At 35.1% G+C, this 18837-nt stretch overlaps 1 protein-coding gene and 1 non-coding gene across 8 annotated transcripts in view; both read right to left on the reverse strand.

The window, feature by feature from the left end:
• Positions 1-266: 266 nt before the first annotated feature.
• Positions 267-18837, reverse strand: part of LOC121411023 (C-Jun-amino-terminal kinase-interacting protein 4-like) — a gene marked incomplete at its 5' end in the record, with an annotated part of 48604 nt that continues 30033 nt past the window's right edge. For 5 of the 7 annotated variants that reach the window (XM_041603530.1, XM_041603521.1, XM_041603512.1 and 2 more), the window contains 14 exon segments: positions 267-603; positions 1571-1711; positions 5768-5953; positions 6377-6490; positions 7388-7559; positions 8064-8212; positions 8910-8977; positions 10082-10162; positions 13025-13229; positions 13877-14083; positions 14837-15004; positions 16289-16466; positions 16724-16888; positions 18220-18484. In XM_041603530.1, the coding sequence (XP_041459464.1) occupies positions 479-603; positions 1571-1711; positions 5768-5953; positions 6377-6490; positions 7388-7559; positions 8064-8212; positions 8910-8977; positions 10082-10162; positions 13025-13229; positions 13877-14083; positions 14837-15004; positions 16289-16466; positions 16724-16888; positions 18220-18484 (2224 nt within the window). 7 annotated transcript variants of the gene reach the window in all.
• LOC121406649 lies at positions 12073-12206 on the reverse strand. Its single transcript, XR_005968846.1, has one exon. It is a non-coding gene; the product is annotated as a U11 spliceosomal RNA (small nuclear RNA).

Genomic DNA, 18837 nt, shown 5'->3' on the forward strand with positions numbered 1-18837 from the left:
TGTTATATTCATCGGATAGATTTCCATATTATATTATTAATGTCATTACTCATCTAGTATTTTACATTAAAAATTTGTTTAATATATAAACTTCAGCTATAATGTCATATTGTTTAATGCTGGGTGACAAATATTCATTTACTTGTTTTCTTTGAAAATTCAAACCAGTTAAAAGGAAAAATTTCACACATATTCTTGTCCTAAAGCAGCATAGCAATGTTATCCATATATAAAGCAAGCTACTGTTGATGAACTTGCAAATACATATTAACCCTTTTACACATGTACTTGTACCCTTAAGTGGAAATCAAGTTCATTAACACAGGCATCAACAATAGTAAGCCAACTTTCAAGGAGAAATCTGAAGTGATTTGCCATAGAGGGAGACAAACAGGATACAAGAAAGATGCACAATGACGATACCTCGAGAGGAGAGGAAAACAAATACACACTGGCAATTTTTGGACATATGATGGGGCTAGTCTGTTTGTCCAGCTATCTGCCAGACGATGAGATGACTTCTCTCACTGCGTGCTGACCGAGAAGAGTTTGTGAGTACATCGCCATAGTTACCAGATCCTTCATCCTCATCATCACCATCACCTTTGGAGAAATGAAAAAAATTATGATATTGATAATATTAATGGTGCTATAGATAAGAAAAATCATATATATATACTTCCTATTCCTCCTCTTTTCCTTTTCTTCCTTCTATTCTTATTTTTCATCATCTTCTCTTTCAATCTTCTCCTCATCCTTCTCACTCCTTCTTTACTTTCTACTCTTCAATCTCCTTACAATCTTCATCACCTCCTCCCCCCCTTATCTTGCTCTTAGTTCCTCTTCCCCTCCTCCCCTCCTTCTCATTTTATTTCTCCACTCCCTCTTCTGTCTGTCACTCCCAACAATCATCTATACAAAGTTCCCTCTTTTAAAATGACATTTCTTCCATTTCATCCTCTTCTGTTCATGCTCCTACTTTGGATCATATATCCTTACATGACATCTGTGGTCTCCTTTTTATTCATTCATTTATTTCATTATCTTTACCATTGTTAGAAACTTTTCTTATTATATTGTCTAGCATAACAACATCACTCAACTTGCCCTCAATCAAGTCAAAACTCCCATGAAAGTTACATGTTAACAGCACAATCATGACAGCATTACACAATCTTTGCCTTAACGGCAAACATCATTGGTAATCACATGTACTGTTAAACAGGCTAAGGATTAATGCAATGTTGGCCAATTCCATTCACCTTCATACTATAACTTAATAATAAACCATTCAATAACTGAAGAGTATACATACTCACAAGGGTAAAAATGATCTGAAAGTGGGCTCTTTATCTGACATATACTTTTGTATTTTACTAATGAGTTTTATTGGTTTTACATTCACGAACATAATCACAATATTTACATTTCATTGGTATAATCAATGGGGAAAACAAGGTAATATTACTGCTGTTATCTGACGTATACTTTGTATCAAATAACAATCTTTGAAAACTTTAGAGGGCTATGACTTTTTGGGGTTGAATGGCCATTTTTTCCCGATACTCACCAATTCTGAAGTCAATATATCCCTCTCCTCCGCTGAGTACAAGCATGTTCTTGGTTGCTAGGTTATCAGGAGGAGGTTGATCAGGATTGGAAGGAGATGGAGCGCTTCCTACACTACCTGTAGCTATACCACTAGCTGAACCTGATATCATAAACAAGGAATAATACAACCATTGCTGGTGATGATGATGACTACTACTAATAATAATAATCATATAGCACTTAATACATCGGAACATGTCTAAGCGCTTTACAGATATATTATTACCCCGGTCATCGGATTCAATCAGTCATTCTCCCACACAATGTGTGCACATCCTCCACTCCCTGGGGAGTGTTCCAGTCAGTCGCCAATGAGGCGCACACAGTACTGGACAAGCTACAATGACTTTCACATCCTACTAGGTACCCACTTAGCACCTGGGTCGAGAGTGGTAAAGTGTGGATTAACATCTTGCCAAAGGACGCCAGATCGTGGTGGGATTCGAACACACGACCCTCTGTTTACAAGGCGAGAGTCAGAACCACTACACCACGGCTCCTCCACTAAAGATTGAATAAAGACTAAAGATTATTTGAAAGAATCAACCGACAATACATGGCCATGTTTGAACAATCATTCTTTAAATTGTTGGTGGTCATTCGAAACATCGCAATACAACAGTGCAAAATCCATTTCAGAGAAAATCAATTTCAAAGTTTACTTGCACTTTTTTCCCAAGCCTTCAAAGATTTATATTGCTAGAAAAATACATGGTAGGAAAGACCAAGACATGTGTTTAACATTGATATCTTTATTTTTACACAGATACAAGAATCAGAGAAGATATCGCAAAAGAGCTCCATGCTTGTAACTTGGGTTTGAGCGGTTTAGATTTTCCCTGTACAAAAATGCCATAGGGAATACAAGAATACACACAAGAGTCTGTATATTATTGACAATTTGAATATTGTAGATTTTTTCTAGGAGGAAAAAAAAGAAATTAGAGACTAATTCTAATTCTTTGTATCAGATCAGTCTCAGAAGAAATTCAATCATTCTGAATTTGGAGGAAAGAATGTGACTTTTGACCCTTCTGAGCGCTTGTTTCAATTTAATTTTCCTATTTTTTCTTGATAACTTTACTGCACAATCCGATTAGAATTACCCAACATTACTCAATTATGTGTTGAGAGGTCTGCCATCCTTTCCTATAAGAGGTCCGTGGCAAAATCAGGAATATCAATAAAAAATTACTTCTAGCCAAGGCTTGAATGACTTGATGATGAAAATGAGTATGTCATAATCACATTGATACAGAAACAAAATGTAAAGAATAGTGCTCTAGAGAAGAAGCTTATTAATACAACAACATCTACCCAGTTTGAATTAGCCAAAACATCTCAATCTATTCCAGAAACCTCTTCAAAGATTTTATTTATTCTCTACTATACATACATACATTCAACATTAAAAGGAAACAAAATCATAAAAATATTTTTGAATGCAATTCTACAAAAATATCTTGAATTAATAAGAGACATAGTTAATATTATGCCCATTCATATGCATGATTTTCTTGCCGAAATGCAAGAGATAGAACTATAGATAGAAAAACAGACAGACAGAAATATATATAAAGATACATAGATAGACAGAGAAAAACAAAGGACAGAGAGAGAAAGAGAGAGAGGGGGGATACGAATGACTACTTAGTCTTGGGCAATTCCTATCAAATTTAAAGTTGGCAATTATGATTACACAGTACATGTAGCTAAATCTGCTATTTTGAATTTAAAGTATTATTACAACATGATGCTAATGATTTTAAGGACAAATATCTTGCACAAGAACTTAAATACTACTAACATGGAACAAGAAACAGATCGTTTGAATTAAAGATTAGAGAAATCTCAATAGCAAGCAAGAAATTAATTATCAAAAATTCTGTTGGCGTATCTGGTAAGAACTTTAGGGTGTGGGGGGAGATAAAGGGGTTTGGGATTATTATATTTGACTGTACATGCAAGGATATATGTAAATTTTGGGAGGATTATAGACAGCATACCCCCTAACAAAAATATATCAGTGCTTCTCCACCAGACGTCTTTAATCCACTGATCAGAGCCAGAGCTCTGTTAAGTCAGCTGCAAGCTCAAATAGTAAATAAACAGCATATCTGCTGTTACAAAACAAATCTTAAATTCAACCTATCCAAAGGAAATCAATTTCCCCCAAATAAAATCAATTTCCATATAATTAAGTGAAAAAAAAATCCCATGAATTTGAGAATGAAATTGGAGAAAGGTAGGGTTAAACGTAGACAAATTTGCTTTCTGAGCTTTCTTTGGCTTTCTTTGGCCACTTTTCTCTATAAAATGTTGCGGGCCTCAAAATTTTTTTTCAAGCATGAACGTGGGCATTGAATACTTAAAAAGAGCAATAAATATTGGTCTCTACGTAAGAAAGGGTTTGAAAAGCACTGAAATATTATATAACCCGTAAAAATAATTGAGTGAAATATAACAAACAACCCCAAATATATTCTATGGGAATAACTGTAGCATAAAGGATAGAGGTCAGTACAGGGTCAAAACAAACATTATTTCATTCCAGTGTCATGAATAAATAATAATAAAACTAAACTAAGTATAATGAAAATAATATTTATATAATAAATTATGCAAATATGTGGCTGCTATTCATTGAAAGAACAGAAAATATATTTTCTTCAGAACATAAAAAAAAAATAATATTACAATTTTGAAAGTTGGAGCAAAGTGGCTTATTTGAAGTTAACAACTGAGAATGCATTCTGAGTTGGTGTTAGAATTAATTTGTATGCTGTTAGTAAGAGTAAAACTAACCTTAAATGGTATTTTAAGAGTTAATATTTTAGGAGCAGAAAGGAAACAAAGGAAAACATTTTAGTGCTTGTTTTGAACCAACAGGAGAAAAATTCCTAATCCTTTCTTTTAAAGTGAGCCAATGAGTTAATTCTAATGAGCGTAGTTTACATTCCAATATCACATTATAGAAGTAAAATTTGGAGCTCATGATTTTAACACAAAGCAATCATACAACTTGACAGATAATGTGGTTTTATAATTATAACTTTGACAGAAAAGTGGTACCAATCATAATTTTTTCTAAAAATCAATTATTACTAGGAATTAAATCAACAGTGCATTTTAAAAAGAGAATGATAGATGGAAGGCCTATTGAAGGGAGGTCATTGGAGCAGTATTAACCCACTGACTACTGACTTTGGTAATTCCCATATGCATTGTAGCATGAAAACCTGGCTTGAGTAGGCAATGGTTTATATAATTCATGCATGACTTTGTATATGAATGAAACCAGAGGCATGCAAGATATCATTCCATTATTAACCCATTGGAGATTGAGCTTGCATATCTGCTGGCTGGGTCTATGGAAAATGTGTGTTATAGCATAATCAAACCAATCTCCAATGGGTTAACACAGAAATAGTCTTATCATGAAACTATTCAACATGCAAATTTGTCATAGAAGCAGCAAGGTTTAATAGCAAGATATCAAAATATACATCAGTGACAAAGACATATTTTGAAACAGAATTAAATAGATGAAGTGTGGAACAATATGATATAATAACATATATAATTGCAAGAAATTGAAGCATATGAAACCTAAACAAATAACAAAAGCAATGAACAATATACCAATCAAACAATAAGAAATGCCACTGGAAAAAAATGCACGGGACAAATTGTTTATTTGGAGTCAAAAGGACCTTCAGTATATGCTTGCTTTTGTTCAATGCTCTATCACAGAACAGCATTCATTCTGATGTAATTTGTGCTCGAGTTCATGAAAATCATAAAAGAATGAATATTCAAGTAACTATCTTAACAAACAGACCTTGTCACACAGGATGGATTTATCTCATGAAAACATACAAATAAAACATTATTTCTTATGTTTTATTTTTTCACCACAATATTCAATATTCTGATTAGCTTTTATTCAAATAAATCCAATTCCAAGATCAACCACCTTTTAACACCCTTTCGGCTCCAAATAAACAAATATAATGACAACTAGCAAATAAACAAATTGTGCACTAACTAGAGCAAACAGTACATTACAAAAAAATACACACACATATATATATATAAATAAATAAGAGAGGGGGAAGGGTGGTCAATTCTCACCGTCCACGCCAACAGAACTTACAGTTGTTACCTGGTACAGATACAAAGAACTTGACAGCATCCCTATGACCATGGAAGGATAGTTGAGCTTGGGTGATGCTACAGTATGGAATGGTACTACCGGCCCTCACGTTGTCTGTCTTAGAGTCTGTGTAGACACGGATGACACCACCAGGTCGACTACCTCCAGTCGATGCTGGCTTCTTACCTATTAAAGATGTGATATGGTTTAGATTCATGTTATTTGGAAAAGTGATGAATTGATATGATGGGGGTTGAAGACTTAATTTATTTCCATTGAAAAGTTGTTGTGATTATAATTTTTCAGAGGCTATAGGAAGGAAATGAAAGGAGGATTGGGATATGCTCTCATTCCTTTATCATCATCACAACCATTATCGGTATTTTACTATCATCATCATCATCATCATCATCACCATCACCATCATCATCATCATCATCATCATTACCATCATCATCACCATCATCATCACCATCATTACCATCATCATCATCATCATCATTACCATCATCATTACCATCATCGTCATCATCTTTATCATCATCATCATCATCATCATCACCACCACAATCACTACCATCATCATCAATGATAATTTTAATCACTTACTTTCTGATAGTGGTATTGAGATGATGACACCATTACCAGTACCAACCCACAGTCTATTACATGAGATCATTACCGATGTGATACGAACAAAGGAGAAACCAAGCTTTCCCGTGCCTGCACAAATATGATACAAAATCAGTCACTTCATGCACAAGAATGTTAATAGGAAATTATGGATCATTGAAATTGATTTCTTTAGACTTCCAGTAAACTTCACAACAGGTGAAAAATTAACTAATACAAACTCTTAAGTATGTAATCAAAAGAACAAACCCTTCAAGCAGAGGTTATCCATTTCAACTTAAAAGATTGCCAGAGGATTACTTGACAAAGCAACAAGTACAGTATGCTGGGTAGAATCCATATAATTCATTTAACCATTAATATTACCACGACAATGGAATGCGTTAAAGAAAGAACAGGGCCCTGGACACATTTTTTTTACTGGGGGCGCTGATCTGAAAAGCAAAAAATAAAAAATAAAGGTGGGTTCACTACAAAATGGCAGTCCATTTTTTTTCTACATTTCCATTTTTACACATCTTCCAGAATAGTTGGAGTGCTGCCTATGGAGGGTAATACAGGCAGCACCCCGCTTCCCAGGGCCATGAGAAAGAAACATCCACATATACACATCATAAATCATTTGGATCAGACTGCAATTGCCAGAGCTTTATAAATCAAGCAATAATTATTCAATATATCCACAATGTTTTGTTAAGGATACCACTGTACCACTAATTAAAAATTAATCTGGTAAGCACAGATTCCTTGTGACACATATTGCTGTGCTAGCAGCTCTAATGCTCTACTCTCTACTCCTGGCGCTCTCATACAAGGTGTTGATGAAACTAAATTTTCTAAAAAGTAAATGGCTTTCATTTCATCTTAAATCTTTCATATATTTTGATCATACAGTAGGAAAAATGGTATAATTCTCATTCCATCAGAAACATGTCTTAGTCTACTTTCAATGAAGTCCATCCACCCCTTGAAAGGGTCGAGACTTACCCAGCATTTTACTGACATAAGGCTCTATGTCCACGTCTTGAAGGTGTTGATGAGTATGGGCATGGTAGAGACGTAGGGTACTATCTAGACGGATAGAAACCCATACACCATCACCTTGCCATGATAGTAAACGAACCTGACTCTCCTTACGTGGATGGGCATCAAAGGATTTCTGTCAAGAGATCAACAAATGTTGGTCCATTAAGGTTCACGTTTGCAAAATGATTCCTTTATAACCGAGTTGGGTGTGAATGGCAAGATAAGATTGTGTCTATTGTGCCTGTTGATTTATCAAAATGTCTTCGAATTTCAAGGAGGGTAGATCGTAATCTACTGACCCTAGATGATGTGAAAAGCATTGGAAATATTTGAAGTCATGAATGTTGGCATTTTAGGGTTCAGTCAATTTTCATACCTGGAAAAAATAAGGCAACATAAAGTTGTTGACAAGAGATTGCTACAAAGTTTATTCAATTTTCTTTGTCAAGATGTAATGAAATTAATGAAACAATTGGTTTTTGCATAACTTTTGCTTTACTTGACTGCTGTAAAAGCATGCTTGTTTGCATGCAAACAGAAGGACAAATGATTCAAACTACTCAGATAAAGAACATGACACATTAGATCAAGTTGAAGGATTACTACTTAACTACACTGATGGTAAAAGAATATGTACCTCTACTTTGAGAGTCTGAGGATGAACGACATGGATCTTGTTCCTAATACCACACCAGACTCGGTCTAGGACCACCACCATACATCTGATTGAGTTCTGAGGTTTGCCGAGGTCTAGTACATGATAGTTATTCAGGTCCCATTGTCCATCTGATGAAGAGTGAACAAAAAAGAATGTATATTTTTCATTCACACAGAGCAGAATTTAATCATTTGATATGTATATATAGTTGATGAATTTATATTGATTTCAATTATGAAGTCAAGTGTGACCTGTTATAATAATAATATTTTAAATTTCCTTAGCAGCTTTTCTACAAGAGACAAACTGATTTGAAATGCTATTCCTGGCCAGCAAAGGAGATAAAAGGCAGTGACAGTATCAAATAAGTTATATATGTACTTATTCATGTGGGTCCAGAATTACTAAAACAAAGCTAAAATACATACATGTTAGACAAATAAAAGAAAGGGTTATTCATTAATATTAAGATTCACAATCATCATGGTAACTGGGGTAATACCAAAGGTGGTTTGTAAAATTATTCAAAATTCAATAAACCACTAGTGCCAAAAAGAGTTACATACAACCATGCACTATGAATTTGCAAAGACAAGTAATGAATGTATTTGATTACAAAATGAATATTTTTTTTTGCAATAGGACATTTTCAAACAATTGCCACAATGTTAAATATTCTACTTAATGAGCCCTGCTGCACAGAAGATATACATTAAATGTCACAACTAATTGCAGCAGTTAGTCTTCAGAAATCCATGTTTAAAAAGTTACAATCAATTATTAACATTGATTGCATAATGGTGTAACAGTGCATGGTGGACCTACCAGCTGATCTGTGGAAGACTGCTACTGTTCCATCTGCCAGTGCTGCCAACACTCTCCCTTTGATGTGTCTGAAGAAAAAAAAAAAAATTTCTTTTCTGAATAAAGCCAAGATGCTATCAGCCACTTTGAATAGCATTAGCTCATGCCCTAAACAGCCCAAATAACATTGGTGTAAATCCATGTCATGCTATTCAAGGGGGGGGGAGGGATGGAACAATAGATCACCCCCCTACCCCCGAACAATAGGTATGACACAAGGATTTACACCAGTGCCAAATTGTTACTGGTTAACTAACCACAATACAATATACAGTGTGTCCCACAAAAAAAGGAAACCTGTTTTCAGAGACAGATTTTATAATTATTAAATATGTTTTTACTATAATTTTGATATTTATGGTAAGAGAGGAATCTCATCTTTAATATGAGACTAACATCCAAGCAAATCGTTCGATTACAAACAATAAATATTGAGGCATGTCAGAAATGATTTGCGCAGAAACTCATGTGTTAATCTGAATCCACTCTTGTTTCAGGGATCAGTGAGAGAATCTTAACAAAGAATACAAAAGAAATGATATTGAGCCAATTGTACAATAAGCACGATTGCTGTATCATGAACCAATCTTGATCAACTTTTCTGCGAAACCTGATTTTGACATTAAAATTTTAAATTTGTCATGCTCATTAATGCGTGAACTGTTCGTAGGAATCAAAATGTAGAGGAATAATTGAATTGTATGATGATGTAAAAGAAATATCATAATTCATTTTCCTTTGAGGAAAAAATACATGGTAATCTCGGTTTCCTTTTTTCTGGGACACACTGTATAAGAGAAAGTTGCTATTCTTTTTTGTAATTGATAGGTGATTCTACCTTCCATTTCACTTCTACCTCTATCTATTTTTCTCAGTCCCTTTAGAACTCACACATGGTGTACCCTCAACCACTTCAGTGATTGAGATTATCTTCTTCCAAGGGAACGTGGCAAAATCTTATTTATAATCAATTGCAAAGTTCAATTGAAAGTTTGCCATCAATAGATCAATTTCATCTAGCAAAACCTGTTGCAAAAAGCAGATCCTTTGTAAGACTTATGATCAATTTTTATTTACCTAAACTATATTTGTGATTGATTGTTACAAGTTACAAGTAATAATAATATACTCACACAATAGCAAAGATGGCATCCTTGAGCTTGATTGCATGTAGACATCTCCTCCATTGAGAGACAGCAGAATGTACATAAAGACTGGTAAACAAAAGACAACATACATTGTAATAGACATGAAGGTAATGTAATGTCATTCATATACATTGCTTTCTTCAAAGAAAGATCATTCCATAGAACCAATTACAAGATGAGTTCAAAGAAAGATTATTTATTATGTAATCATGACAACTCTAATGGAGTACCATCATAATGGACAGTATTCTCAAAAGAAGTTTCAATTCTATCAAGGTACAAACCTTTTAACATTCTAAGGTGCCTATAAATGTATTTTTCTTAGTGTAAGCAATGAAATAAGCATAAATTATGTAAAAAAAAATCTGCATTGTACATGGTTTTACACCATGGTACAATTGAAACCTCCTTTGAGAATATGGGCGATACATATTTATCACAATTTTTATTTTTTTTTCTTCAAATCTCAGAGGAGCATGATGAATTTCATCAACAGCCAAGAATTTGGTAGGAATCAATTCAATGAAGCTCAAGATATGATGAAATGAATACCTAATTTGCCCCAATGAAGTCAACGTATGATTGGTCTGGTTCTTAATGTTGATTGATAATAACTAAAGAACCAGGGAAGTATCACAGCATACATATCAAGTTATGTATCTAATCAATCAAACAGTATTCCAATCAAAATGAACACATTACTACATACACAAATATTTCCTCCAATTTCAAGTACTTCAATGACCCCATGACCTTTGACCTCATGACCACCCGTCGTATGCCGTTACCATTACAACAGTTTCCAACACATGGAAAAAATTTCTTGCCTAGTATTACTTAAAGACCAATGCATGAGCTAAATATCGTGAGAACTGGTTAAAAACAGACGAAGTAGTTCACATCGCAACACGATTTCCAATACATGGAAAAAATATGTCCTGTACATCTTTACCTCAAGACCAAATATCATGAGAATTGGTTGAAAACTAACGAACCACAAGATTTTTACCAAATTTGGGGCATGTAATATGTTGTTACCATGGCAACTCGATTTCTTACACACACAAAATATATGTCTCAGACATCTGTACATATACCTCAAGACCAATTAGTGAGCCAAATTTCATGAGAATTGGTTAAAAACTGACGAAGTAGTGCGAACCGCAAGATTTCTATCTAATTTGGATCATATAGTATGTTGTTGCCATGGAAACTTGATTCCCGACATACACAAATATGTGTATAGGACATCTTTATCTCGAAACCAAGGTGTGAGCCAAATTTCATGAGAACTGGTTGAAAATTGATGAAGGAATTCAAACCACAAGATTTTCACCTGATTTTCAGTATATAATATATCATTACCATGGCAACATGATCTGAAATACACATTATATATGCCTTACACATATTTACCCCAACACCAATAAGTGTGCCAAGTTTCATGAGAATTGGTTAAAAACTGAGGAAGTACTTCGAACTGCAAGATTTTACCTTATTTTTGCCATAATAACCCGTTACCATGGCAACACAATTTCTGACACATACGAAAAGTATGTCTTGCACATCTTTACCCCAACACCAATATGTGTGCCAAGTTTCATGAGAATTGGTTAAAAACTGAGGAAGCAGTTCAAACCGCCCGCCCCACCCTCCACTGACTCCTATATACCCCCTTCAAACTTTGTTTGGTGGGCATAACCACATTAAAACATATCACTAGCCAGACTCATCCATTGTTGCTTGAATAAAATCAGGCTAAACCTCATGCAAGCTTTATTGTATGGAAGGAGTAACCATGATAACTGATGAGTATGACTTTTTCACTTCGGTAGTGTAATGAGAGAACACTCATAATGGATTGTTTGTAATAAATAAAAGGATATTTGACTGACACATGATCTTTCATAATCAGAAGAATAAGGAGTCAAGAGGTTTGATGGATGGGACATTTTTCTTTGTCTTTTGTCAAATTTTAGGGCGTCAGTGCAAGAGACAACTAACAGCCACAGTTCACAAATATTATGCTTCCGAAATCTCTTGATAGTGATTCCGCACAGGACACCCCATTGGGGAATCCCATGTGCCACAAGCAGCAAAAGCCCTTTTTGAATGTCACTAGAGGTTTTGTAAGACTTATCTTTTCAATATCATTAAAGTGTTATGGTTAGTAAATGAGCAAAGTAAAACTCAAGGTTATTTCTTTAAAACATAATGATATTGGGAAATTATCATAAACATTTGATGCACAATAAATATGTATAAAAATATTCATAGCTTGCATGAAAAAAAGTAAAGACTAAACAAATATGAGAATTTTTCCAATATAAATGGCATAGTGAACAGGCAAGGTAAACTTGTATGCATATTCATGACCCTAAAATACATATTAATGAGAACCTACTTAATATGCATGAGATAGCCAACATTGCCTTTTGTGTCCTCCATTGATTCTTTGTGCAAGGCAGGCATCAATGAAAGTTGTGTTTGCAGGTAAAATAGTATACTGCATTTCCCTGTATCATTTCTGTAAGATCTTTAGCTATGGACATGAAAAAATGTCCAAATTCTAGTTTTTCTATGTCTATCTTTTTCCGCTTTCCCAGCTCTTTCCCTTCATATATCTATCTGCTCTCTGAATATCATCTTTCTACTTTAAACTTTTTTTATGTTCTTTTAAAATGGTACTCTTAAACTTAATCACATCTACAGAAAATTGAGGTTCTTTCTTTCTTCCTTCCTTCCTTCACTATTCTCCCATCCTTCGTTAATTTTTTCTTCATTCTCTTCCTTTTTCTGTCCATTCTTATCCTGTTTGTCTCTTTATCTCCTCCTTCATTTATTCTCACTTATTTAACATTCATTGAATAAACGCAAATCACAGTGACATGCTATTCAACAGTGCATCCATCTTATATTGTAACTTACTTTCCATTTTGAGCACCCAACCACATAGTAGGTTTAATACTTGTCATCTTTTCGGCGACCTCATGCATGGCATCACTGACCGTTGGTGCATCAGACAGACCATCCTTCAGGAGATCACTGGACGTTCCCCGACGTTGCCTTGCGACGATGGTCTCAGTAGGAATGGGTTCGGTGGTTGCACCAAGAGGGTCTGTAGCTGATCCCTCTGTTAAGGGTCAAAGGTTAAAAGGCATAGGCTAAGATTACAAAGGTCTTACAGAAATTAGATTCAAGTTGTATTTTAATATTGTTCATATGTATGAAAAACAACCAGGAAGAAGGAAAACAAACTCACAAATGCACTTTCAATATATTTGTGATTGAAAAATCATTTACTAAATCTCCCGAGATTAATATAACAATTTTATATGGAATGAAATCAAGCTGTTGTTTCCGATCCAGTTACATTTCTACAGGAACATGCACCTCTATGACATAGATTCAATTACTAATCTGAAATTCCTATATAGAACATGAAAAGTAGGTTCTCATTTACCACTATACCTAGGTCAAGATCCAGGCTGTGAAATAGGATCTTGGAGGGACAAGACTACTTTGATGAAGGGCAATCTTTTTAAATAGGCCAGGAAACAGGCCAGGTAACAGAGGGCACCAATGTCAGACAGAGGGGTATCAGGCCACTCTTAAAAGGGGCATAAAATGAAATATTTAAAATCATGCAAATGAACAGCCAAACAAAAAAGGACCATTTTGGGTGGCCTAAACTTTGATCAAAAGGAAGAGGGCTTGCAGCCCTCTGATGGCCCCTGGCATTTTTGGTACTTCAAAGTTTGATTGCCTTCGTGTCCTTACCAGTATCACTACTAGCTGCTGAGTCTGTCTTGAGGATGTTGTCTTTGACCACACCTTCCATCCCTACAGTGTCTGGGAGAGGTTCAGCTGCTGCTGCTTCTCTTAGAGCCTTCTCAGCATCGGTCACGGATGAGATGTTCCTCACGTTGGCTTCACTCACCTCAGCCTTGAAGTTTGCCTCGCTGTCACCTAGGCTTACTCCACCTTCTATAGACAATAAAGACGAAGAAGAAAACAACCAGATTCAAATCAACCCAATGACAAAGAAAATGACTGTCCTCGGTACATTTATCTAGCTTACGAGCATAATTCTGATCAGCTTTGTAGGACTACTCGATACAAGCATGTAACATGTGAAATTTCACAACTGATTAAAATGCATTAGTGTAGAAAACTACAGCTAACAAAGAACAGAGGAGATTTGTTTAAAAGTTTCTAATGTGTCTGTACTAATGTTCAAGTTTCATGAACTAGACCTGGGGCTTGTTTCATAAAGAATGGTAACTTTGTAATTATTGTAATTACCATGGAAACCTTGGTAATTGGTTTGCTGAGCTGTGTTAACATGGTAGTTGCTATAATAGCAAAGTAACACTTTTAGTAAATCCTAATGATTTAATATGACTAATATAGTAACCATTTACTGGATATGACACCATAATTTTTTAAAAATAAAATTTCAATTTATTTCAATTTATTTCAATGTATTTGTGAAAGAGTTGAAGTTAAAAGGTTCGATGCCAACTATCAACAATGCTGGCAATGCCACTAATCTGGCAAATTTCTCTGTTTGCAGTAAGTTCAATTAAAATATATCAAACTATACAATTTGAATAATATTTAATAGCTAAAGGGCCTATTTAAAGAAAGCCAAACAACACAGACTGACATCTCTCAACAAATTTGCCCTCAGCCAATCAAATGGGAGAATTACAGTAGCTTGTAACATATTATACATACCTGGTTCTGATGTTGGTGAAGTACCACTGGGCGTGGCTGGTATACTTGCAGTTACCAAGGTAACATTACCAAATCCACTATCACTGCCAGCACTAGATACTGATGCAGTATCATCGGCAGTCTCAGACGGGAGATCTTCGTCTGTAGGGTAGTCGGATTCCATTGCTCCTAACAATCATAATAATAATAGAAGAGATGAGAAATAATCCACAGCATGCAGTTTGATATGATTTCTACACCAAGTTCAGGGATTCAATTTACAAAACTAAACCACCTAAGCTGCTGATGAAGACATTCTCTTCAAGACAAAGTGAATAAAATACACGTCTGAGGACTTTTAAATCTTTGTGTCTCAAAATTAAGAAATTTGAGGGCAGCTCAGTAGAATGATGGCAACCTAATATCGTCTGAAAACAGACTCCTTTTTCCTGTGTATAACTATTTCTAGGCAAAAGAAAGTTGCTAATCATGTCATATCATAACTCTAAAATACAGCTTTTTCTGAGCTAACATTTTCAGATTTTGAGATACATGTTTTTAACAGCCCACCCATATATTTAAGATCATCATATTGCAGTAAAATGACTGCATTCTTTTGTGAGGATATGGGTGTTCTCTTCTGTAATGGGATATCTTTTCCTATCTTACAAATAAACTACTCAAGCAGCATTGACCTCCAGTCAAGAAGAGAATTGATTTCACTGTCCTGTTGCTAACTTTATAAAACCTATCATTGTCAGGCATTATAAGCTGGGCAATCAAAAAGAGAATTCTGGGAATGTATTGGAAGGAGAGAGATGATCATTCTTTCATAATCGATGCACAACATCAGAGGTGCTAAGTTGTATTTTGCATTTTCAGTATTCTTATCCCCCAAATCAGTATTCTGACAAAAAAATCAGTACTTTTACCGTGTGAGATAAATATGCATGCATAATGGCAAAGTGTGATCACTTCTTACATTTGCGCCCAACACGAGACCAAAAGCTTCACCTTTTTTTCATCTCCACCCGATAGCTCCTGGATGCTTAGAGGGGCGAACAACAAAACCTTTTCTTCTCTAATTTGTTTTTTCCCGTATTTTATTATGAAAAAGCGTACTGCTGTATTTGAATTGATTTCCGTATGAAATACGGGAAAATCGTACTACTTGGCAGCTCTGCAACAGGGTCAAAGAAAATCCTAGAGACATTGATATGGGAATCACTAAAATATCTTTTGATGTTATGAAATATATGTCTTTATACAGGGTAGACAAAAGTTGAGATGGAGTGATGAGCTCACAAAATTCCTTGGCATAAATTGGATTGCATCAGCACAAGTCAAGCACCTTTGGCACCAACTTGAGGAGGCCTTCGCCTTGCAGTGAGCTGAACATGGCTGATATGATGATGATGATATTACAGATGAAACCGAACACAACAGTAAAATATGCTGAAGCGTTAGACATACCTGGTACGGATGCTATGCATAGCACATAGGCAGTGCTGACAGGGAACATATCAAGAATGCTCTGGGGCTGGTTGGCATCTATCACTGTCACTTTAGTTGAACTCTGATTACTAGTACATATCCAGACTAAAGATGATAACTTGTATTTCTTATGCTTGTCAAGCTCTTTCTGTTGTTTCTGAAATAGTAAAGAAAGTTTAAAAGTTAGAAAAAATAAGAAAATAGGGGCATTAATACAAAAATAAATGTACTAAAAAATAGCAAATAGAGAAAAAGAAGAATATTAAGGAAAAGAATGAAATAGGTCACAGAAGATACATGTAGGAGAAAGAAGATTGAAGAAGGTGATGACAAAGAAGAAAATAGAGAGAGAAAAAAGAAAAAGATGAAGAAGAAAAGAAGAAAAAAAGAAGAAGAAGGAGAGTATATTCTTACAGTTATTTCTTCATCTAGTTTATCAAGCTCTGATCCATCCTTACTACTCCTACTAGAGTCATCAGCATCAGGATCAGGGATGGAATAAAAGACGCTAGCTCCGATTATTGCCCCGCCATCTCGAGTTCTCCCACCGTTAAGGTCCACTCCAGCTGCACACCAGATCTACGTTACAAAATCACAAACAAAATTGATAATATAGTGATATAATTACAATTGAACCATTTTTCATTGAATGGAAACATGTGACTTGTAATGAATGTTCTGAATGCAATCACCATTGAATGGTAGTGGTTGTCTTTCATTCAATTCTTTGAAAGATGAGATTGTACAGGTGAGAGCAAGATGGATTTGGGGGAGGGAGATGAACTGAATACATACATAAAGTGATGTGTGTATAATTAAGCTAACGGTGGAGCAAATACACACAACTCTAGGAGCAGGCACAATGCATATTCATGAGTTGCTAATGAATATGCATTTCCTCAAAAGGAGTCATAAATTTCATGTTTTTCATTTCATTCATACAATGAAAAAATCTGTGTTTTGGGGTAGAAAATATGCACAAAATATCTCCTGAAAATTATATAACACTTATTGGCATATTAAATGACAAATTCTTCACTGTCTGAATGTACATTTCAAATATGAAATTTCTCACCGTTACATTTATACATATTGAAATAGAGTACCAAAGAGATGAAAAAACTATTGTAGCATTTCAGAATTTTTGATACCATATTTTGGTAGAGCATGATGAAATACCTCTCAAACCCACATGTGCTGAGAATTGGTACATGGGGGCCTGAGATATGACCTCATGAATACATAATTAGCCTTATTGAAATAAATGTACTGGCCTGGTTCAAAATGTTAGGAACCAGGCCAATAATAAATCAAATTCAGTAGTGGGTATTTTTCATCATTCCCTGCCAAGGCATGGTATTAAAAAACTCTGAAATGCAAAAAAAATTTTTTGTGGCATTATCACTTTGGTACTCTACATACCTAGCATTATGGCAGACCTTACACATGGCAGATTGTCAACATAACATTTTCTTTTGATATCTACAGAAATTCAAACAATACAAAACAGGACTTGGTTATTCCATGTTTATCTTCTTTGATTGAGGCATCATATGAAATGCAGATAGAAAACTTGTAAGACCTTGTTCTTTCCTTTTTTAAATTCATATTCTCAAAAGAAATCCCCTATGATTTATTGGTTTTTCAATGCAGCGCAGGGCAGTTGAACATTCTTCTCCCATTTTATTGTTTTCTTATTATCTGTAGTTCTGTACAAATTAGTAATATTTCCTGATTATTATGAATTTCTCAAACTGTTGTATTTATAACAATGGTACATTATTTATATTAGGAAAAATATAGACATTTACTTCAATGGGGCTTTGCTTCCTTGAACAGATCAATCACTATTTCACATCATGCAAAATTCTGTACCTATTATTCACTCTTGTTGTTATTTGTATACTGACCTTTGTTCCTGGCTCCTTCTCTAACAATGGTCGACAGAAGACAGGGACAGGTACGCCCATCAGACCACGCCCTGTTCCACCTCCAGTACTTACTGCTGTACTACCATCTACCTGAGATTGGTTAGAGGCGGGGCTTCTGGAGGGGGAGGGGTGCTTGGCTGGTAGACTCCACCCATAAGCTTGGACACGCCCATCATCTTTCCTAACATGTGCTTTGACCTTCTTGTACTGCTCTCGCTTATCTTTTATGCGCTGACTACCCTCACTAATGTGTTATATAACAAAAGAAGAAATAATAAACACGATCCAATTACATCCATAATTATTGTATTTCTTGTCTTTTGTCCATTCATGTGTGCTAAGGGGGGGGGGGGCTATAGCCATCTGGTTTTCCAGACTTTGCATTCGCTCTAAACAAATTTACACTTGAATAAAAAAATATCAATACCACCTTTACAAATGATGAAAACTTTTCTAGCAAATCATAAAACAAGTGGAATGCCTCTGGCGGTCTCACCTGCATCATGCGCTTCAATATAGCAGCAGTGCTGACTTTGAAAACTACTATAACTCGCACAGGATGTTCAGTCAACTTCAGTGATACTTGGTTACTCTTAT

Source organism: Lytechinus variegatus, chromosome 1 (genome assembly GCF_018143015.1).
Source record: "Lytechinus variegatus isolate NC3 chromosome 1, Lvar_3.0, whole genome shotgun sequence".
NCBI lineage: Eukaryota > Metazoa > Echinodermata > Echinoidea > Temnopleuroida > Toxopneustidae > Lytechinus > Lytechinus variegatus.